Source organism: Clupea harengus, chromosome 3 (genome assembly GCF_900700415.2).
Source record: "Clupea harengus chromosome 3, Ch_v2.0.2, whole genome shotgun sequence".
NCBI classification, from domain to species: Eukaryota; Metazoa; Chordata; class Actinopteri; order Clupeiformes; family Clupeidae; genus Clupea; species Clupea harengus.
In genome coordinates this window covers 13,512,543-13,520,042 of record NC_045154.1, presented here as the reverse complement: position 1 = coordinate 13,520,042, position 7,500 = coordinate 13,512,543, and the positions used below count along the sequence as shown (strand labels likewise).

General features: G+C 46.7%; 2 protein-coding genes across 4 annotated transcripts in view; both read left to right on the top strand.

The window, feature by feature from the left end:
• cd151 (CD151 molecule) overlaps window positions 1–5,816 on the top strand; it is a 20,133-nt gene extending 14,317 nt beyond the window's left edge. For 2 of the 3 annotated variants that reach the window (XM_042703803.1, XM_012832097.3), the window contains 4 exons: window positions 2,765–2,869; window positions 4,238–4,393; window positions 4,746–4,832; window positions 5,672–5,816. In XM_042703803.1, the coding sequence (XP_042559737.1) occupies window positions 2,765–2,869; window positions 4,238–4,393; window positions 4,746–4,832; window positions 5,672–5,731 (408 nt within the window). In that variant the 3' untranslated portion in view covers window positions 5,732–5,816. Of the gene's footprint in view, window position 1; window positions 23–2,764; window positions 2,870–4,237; window positions 4,394–4,745; window positions 4,833–5,671 lie in introns of all 3 variants that reach the window. The other variant, XM_012832096.3, reaches the window with a different exon arrangement.
• A 946-nt stretch (window positions 5,817–6,762) lies between these two features.
• The window catches only part of gatd1 (glutamine amidotransferase class 1 domain containing 1), a 5,899-nt gene continuing 5,161 nt past the window's right edge, over window positions 6,763–7,500 (top strand). The window contains exon 1 of the mRNA XM_012832093.2: window positions 6,763–7,092. Coding sequence (XP_012687547.1) covers window positions 7,044–7,092 — 49 coding nt within the window. The 5' untranslated portion in view covers window positions 6,763–7,043. The remainder of the gene's footprint in view (window positions 7,093–7,500) is intronic.

Sequence of the window (7,500 nt, the reverse complement as noted above, 5' to 3'; positions counted from 1 at the left end):
GTGTTTCCCTCTCTGCTATCAGGTAAACACTCTGTCCTGTCCTGTCCTGATGTCCACATCTCTGTCCTCTGTCTCCACCCAGAGTCCTTCCTTTAAAAGGGCTTAACAGGCGACATGTCAATGTGACATCCAGGTTAGGTGCTGATATTTCCTTTAAAAGGGCTTAACAGGCGACATGTCATGAGGAAACACCCAGGTCTCGTGCTGATGTCTCCTTTAAAAGGAAATGCCTGAGGCTCTGACAGTGAAAGATGTATGGGGTGATCCATTTAGACTGATGATGTATGGGGGCGATCCATTTAGACTGATGATGTATGGGGCTGATCTATTTAGACCAGGGGTTTTCAACCAGGGGTCCGTGGCCCGAGCCTATGTTGATCAGCTCACCATTGACTTTTTTTATTTTTATAAATATACCTGGGCCCGTCGACATATTTATGTTTGAATAGCCAAGTCGCATTGCCCAAAATACTGATGTAGACCCATATTCAGCGAAGAAATTACACTGACAAGTATTATAGGCAGAATATGTGTGCAGGGGGAGGGGGCGTGGCAGCGGTTACAAACATGAAAAAGAAGGGTACGGGACTGTAAAATGTTTTGGGAATCACTGGCACATCAGTGGGCCGCGGATTACTTTCTGGTCAGAATGGTGGTGCCTGGGACAAAACCAGTTGAAAACCCCTGATTTAGACTGATGACTGTAAGTCCATGCAGGGGATCATAACCGAAGGCTCAGATAACCTTGACAGAGACAACCCCATTAGATCTCTCCACAGGGGTGAAAGGTCAGAGACAACCCTATGGGATATCTCCACAGGGGGTGAAAGGTCAGAGACAACCCTATGGGATATCTCCACAGGGGTGAAGGGTCAGAGGCTGTGTTCGAATTGGCTTAAAAATGCTCCCTTCCTTCCTTCCCACCTTCCTATTAAGAGAGCAAGGACTGTTCGAAATGTCTTAAACCCTCTCTTCCTCTTTAGTAAGATACCTTGAAATACGTCACATAACGGTCATTTTTCAAGAGAGCATCTGAGCTGCCTTGCTGTCTTATGGCGGCAGGTATTACCCATAACTCTCTGCGCCATTCCCTAACCGGAGACAAATTTAAAAAAAGATGGCGGATGAAATCGTCGAAGTTCCACAAAAGTATTCACCGATGTACGTTTCTTTGCTTTTTTTGGTAATTTTTTTAAAAAGTTACCGAGAAATAAACAGTGTACTATGTACTTATGTCATGATTGATTAACAAAAATAGTCTGTTTCGTTAGCGATGTATCCGTTAGCCAGGTCGCTAACAGTAGCTGCTAGCTAGCAAATAAGCACACACAGGATGATGACACAGCGTCATGTTGCCGTACATCCTATCTTAATAGACTGTTCGAAATCAACGGTTTTTGAGATACCTTCACCCGAAAGGACCTCTCTCGTCAGACACCTGTCCAACTAGAGATCAAGGATTAGACAGCTATCTAAGAATCCGAACACAGCCAGAGACATACAACCCTATTAGATATCTCCACAGGGGTGAAAGGTCAGAGACAGACAACCCTATGGGATATCTCCACAGGGGGTGAAAGGTCAGAGACAACCCTATGGGATATCTCCACAGGGGTGAAAGGTCAGAGACAGACAACCCTATGGGATATCTCCACAGGGGGTGAAAGGTCAGAGACAACCCTATGGGATATCTCCACAGGGGGTGAAAGGTCAGAGACAACCCTATGGGATATCTCCACAGGGGTGAAGGGTCAGAGACAACCCTATGGGATATCTCCACAGGGGGGAAGGGTCAGAGACAACCCTATGGGATATCTCCACAGGGGGTGAAGGGCCGCTAGGGCGTGTCTGTCCTGCCCAGAGTAGTGGGAGGGGTAGCGTAACCCAGAGGGTAACATGATGTATGTGGTAAGGTGTAGTGGAGTGTCTGATAGCGTGACTGGGGTGTGTGGTAAGGGTACCCCGACCGATCTGGCTGGCTGGATCTGAATAGACTGCCTTCAGTGGTTTCAATGTGTTGGTGGGGGCAGTTGGGAGCCTGGAGGTGGTGTGTGATGGGGGGGGCAGTTGGGAGCCTGGAGGTGGTGTGTGATGGGAGGGGAAGGGGGCAGTTCGGTGCCTGAAGGTGGTGTGTGATGGGAGGGGAAGGGGGCAGTTCGGTGCCTGGAGGTGGTGTGTGATGGGTGGGGGGGAAGGGCTGGAGGTGGTGTGTGATGGGAGGGGGGGGGCTGGAGGTGGTGTGTGATGGGAGGGGGAATGGGGCAGTTCGGTGCCTGGAGGTGGTGTGTGATGGGTGGGGGGGAAGGGCTGGAGGTGGTGTGTGATGGGAGGGGGGGGGCTGGAGGTGGTGTGTGATGGGAGGGGGAATGGGGCAGTTCGGTGCCTGGAGGTGGTGTGTGATGGGTGGGGAATGGCTGGAGGTGGTGTGTGATGGGGGGGGGAATGGGGCAGTTGGGTGCCTGGAGGTGGTGTGTGATGGGTGGGGAAGGGGGCGGGTCTGTTATCGGATCTAGTTCTTGTTTTTGTGACTGATCAGTTATGGACGCAGTGCTGGACATGATTTTGTGATGTATGGATTGTAGTTGACTGTGCGTGTTTTACAGAAGTGCTCTATGCTTCTTTGAAATGTCACTCTATTCATGTGTGTGTGTGGGTGTGTGTGGATGTTGTGTGTTTGTGTGGGTATGTGTGTACATGTGCTTGTGAATGTCCATGTGTGTGTGTGTGTGTGTTTGTGTGTGTGTGTGTATGTGTGTGTTCCCAGCTGAGTGATGAGCTGAGAGTCAACCTGAAGGAGAAGATGGTGAATCAGTATCAGCAGCCTGGTCAGGACCATGTCACACAGGCAGTGGACAAACTACACCAGGACGTGAGTCACACCGGACACACACACACACACACACACACACACACACACACACACACACACACACACACACACACACACACACACACACACTACCCAGTAGTCATACCGGACACACACACACACACTACCCAGTAGTCATACCGGACACACACACACTCACACTACCCAGTAGTTATACCGGACACACACACACTACCCAGTAGTCATATCGGACACACACACACACACACACACACTACCCAGTAGTCATAGTGGACACACACACTACCCAGTAGTCATATCGGACACACACACACACACACACACACACACTACCCAGTAGTCATACCGGACACACACACACACACACACATACTACCCAATAATCAAACCGGACACACACACACACACACTACCCAGTAGTTATACCGGACACACACACACTACCCAGTAGTCATATCGGACACACACACACACACACACACACACACACACACACACACACACACACACACTTCCCAGTAGTCATACCGGACACACACACACACACACACACACACACACACACACACACACACACACACACACACTACCCTGTAGTCATACTGGACACACACACACACACACTCCCTTTAGGTGTTTGAGGAAATATCTTTTTTATTTCACAGAAGTGTTATTTTTTGTGATGATGGCATCATGGATGGTGGAATGGATCACATGATCACATTTACATTTTACATGTAGTCATTTAATATAGGTAAAATAGCTTTTAAGTTCTTTGCTTCCCATAAATGGAACACTGTTCAAGTGGAGTTGAAATGAACCAAGTATTTGTCTGTCAACCAATTTAAGAGCCTTTTAGATAATAAGGATGTGCCTCAATGCTGTTGTTTTAAATGATTCTCTGATTTATTTTTTTTACTTTATGTTATTTTATTATTTTTTTTTATACTTAATTTCTGAGTTGTTTAATGATTTTTTTTAATTTATTTTGTTTGTTTTGTTTTGTTATGGTTTGTTTATTTATTGTTCTTCTGTATTATAGCCTCAATCTGGGCATTGCTGCAAAAGAGCCCTGTGCTCAGTCAATTCTCCCTGAATAAACAATGATGATGATGATGATGATTTAGCAGACGCTCTCTCCCTCTTCTCTCTCTCTTTCCTGTCCCCCCCTCTCTCTCCTTCTCTCTCTCCCCCTTCTCTCTCTCTTTCCTGCCCCCACCCCTCTCTCCCCCTTCTCTCTCTCTTTCCTGCCCCCCCCTCTCTCTCCTTTTTCTCTCTCTTTCCTGCCCCCCCTCTCTCTCCTTTCTCTCTCTCTTTCCTGCCCCCCCCCTCTCTCCTTCTCTCATGTTCCTCTCTCTCTCTTTCGTTCTGCTCCCATGCTTGCAGCTGAAGTGCTGTGGCAGTAACAACTTCACTGATTGGAGGGATGGGGAGTGGAACAAGGCTCTGGCTGGTGATAGGGTGGTTCCCGACAGCTGTTGTAAGACCCCGTCAGATCTCTGTGGACGCAGACACCACCCCTCCAACATATACAATGTGGAGGTGAGGGCTCTTAGTTATCACTTATCTCTCTCACACACACACACACACACACACACACACACACACACACACACACACACACACACACACACACATAGACACACACACAACAACACACACACACAACAACACACATACACACACACACACACACACACACATACATATAGACACACACACAACAACACACACACAACAACACACACACACACACACACACACACACACACACACACACACACACACACACACACACACATATAGACACACACACAACAACACATACACATACATATAGACACACTACATTGTTCTTCTGTCGGTGATGCCAGCCTGCCTCTGCCACCCACAGGGAGGCTGTATCAGTAAACTGGAGGAGTTCATCCTGCAGCACCTGCAGATCCTGGGCGGGGTTGGCATAGGCCTCGCCTTCATCCAGGTACCGCATTAATCACCCCAAACTAGATATGAGGTTGGCATAGGCCTCGCCTTCATCCAGGTACCGCATTAATCACCCCAAACTAGATATGAGGTTGGCATAGGCCTCGCCTTCATCCAGGTACCGCATTAATCACCCCAAACTAGATATGAGGTTGGCATAGGCCTCGCCTTCATCCAGGTACCGCATTAATCACCCCAAACTAGATATGAGGTTGGCATAGACCTCACCTTCATCCAGGTACCGCATTAATCACCCCAAACTAGATATGGAGATCACCAGAAACACACAGTGACATCAGAAACCACACATTCAGTCTTTCTGCTTACCTTAATATTCAGTGGTTATGAAGTTATGAAGTGTCTTACCCTGGGCCTGCAGCGCCTCTTACTTAAATATTCAGTGGTTATGAAGTTATGAAGTGTCTTACCCTGCAGCACCATGCTGACCTTTCAGCTGGCCCTGGAGGTGGGACAGGTCAGTGGAGGGTGAGGCAGCTGAAGATAGCTCTATTCTGCCATTCAGGGTAATTCTGTAGGGAACATTCTAGAGAACATTTTAAGTTATACAGAGGACATTCTAGAACATGTACAACCAAAGATAGCTCTATTCTGCCATTCAGGGTAGTTCTATAGGGGACATTCTAGAGAACATTTCAAGTTCTATAGGGGACATTCTAGAACATGTACAGCTTAACCAGATGACTACCTTGTTGTGTTCTATTTGTATATTTTCATTGCTTTAGACTGCCATTAAAACCACAGCGTGTGAGCATGAAGCTGCTGGTATGGGCCCAGCTCTAAGCTCCTGTTGTTTCCTCTGTGTTCTATGTGGTGTAGCTGGTGGGGATGATATTCACCTGCTGCCTGTACAGGAGCCTGAAGGAGGAGCCCTACTGATCACACCTGTGCAGGACTCACCCCTTTTCTGGAGCATTCTCTGTGTGTGTATATGTGTTGTGTAAATACGATGACAGAAGATGAAGGAAAAAGATGGGAGAGTATGATTAAGTACACCCAACAACCACAAGGAGACAGCTAAGAGCAGAGGCCAAGTGTGTGTGTGTGTGTGTGTGTCTGTGTGTCTGTGTGTTTATGTGTGTGGTGTGTGTGTGTGTGTGTGGTGTGTGTTTGTGTGTGTGTGTGTGTGTGTGTGTGTGTGTGTGTGTGTGTGTGTGTGTGTGTGTGTGTGTGTGTGTGTGTGTGTGTGTGTGTGTGTGTGTGTGTGTGTGACAGCTAAGAGCAGAGTCCAGGCCAAGAAGGTGACTGAAGCACTGCTGCTGCTGGACGGCTAATTAAGCTTTCTGTGACCTTATAAATGATTTCCCTTTTGCTCTCAATAAAAACATGGAGGTTTTATGAACAGATGACACTTCTGACAAGAGAATGAGAGACAGCAATGACAGAGTAAAGGGGATACACACGCTAGATATTTCAGTGGCCTCTGATTTACATATTGATTGTAATACCTTGTAGAATGCTTTGCTTGAATCTATGTGTAACTCCCACTGTTACGCTTCACACACAAAGATAAGCTCTATTTTCCTTTCTATTTCTAAAATAATGCATCCTAGGACCTTTTGTATCACAGGTGTATCAATGACACAGACGATGATAAATAAACACAAAGAATTCTGACTCATACGTGTCATTTTTTTTTTTTTACAAAAGGAACACATATAGTCTTAACACTGGATTATTAAAAAGCACTGATGTGAATGTAAGGCATTGTGATACTGTAACCACTTACACACATACACACTCACACACATACACACTCACACACACACATACACACTCACACACGGTAGGACTGCATGTAACTAAGCGTTGCTTTCCCACGAGTTTTATCGGACTGTGCTGCGTTTTACAAGTTCCATTCACGGAACAAACTAATCTCTTCTCGGGTTTACAGGGGAAGACATTTATTGACGGACTTCGCAATCACAACACCGTCAGCTGACACACCAAGCAGACTTCGCAAACTGACAGTATGCAATGGATTGAATGAAATGGTCTTTTTAACATTTGAGATTAACAAGGCATCAGTATCCTTCTCTTTACCCAGCTCTCTCTTGCTGTGTCAACTCGGAAGAAATTATCAAGACCGTTTTCTGAAATGAGAGTTGGGCTGGCTGGCTAGCTAGAGTAGAATAACTTGATACAATACAATTTGAACTCTATAAGCCTATTAAGACCACAATAACTGGAAATGTCATCTAAACCTACTTGTCTTATCGTGGCAAGTGCGGCACCTCAAGGTAAGTAGCGCTTGTTGTCTTAAATAGCCCCTACGATACACGCATAACCAACCTCTGTGATGTAATTAGCCCGGTGTAGCGGTTTTGCCAGGTAGAGTGGTTCTTCTTGTGCAGTCCTGACATAATAGGCCTGTTTGAAACAGAAACTACACCTATAGAATGCCCTCTTTTAGTTATGCCTCCAGCGTTGCTTCAGTGGTGCTAGAAAATTTGAGCTCAGAACTAAGACTTCAGCCTACTCGCCAAGTTGACTGTAAAGCAGCTTCCACACTGCCCCGACAAACGCCAACATTCTCCAACTAACGCCAACTGCCGGCCCACACTGACCCGACTGTTGGAGAATGTTGGAGAATGTTGGCGTTTGTCGGGGCAGTGTGGAAGCTGCTTAAGAGACACCTCTACAACAAT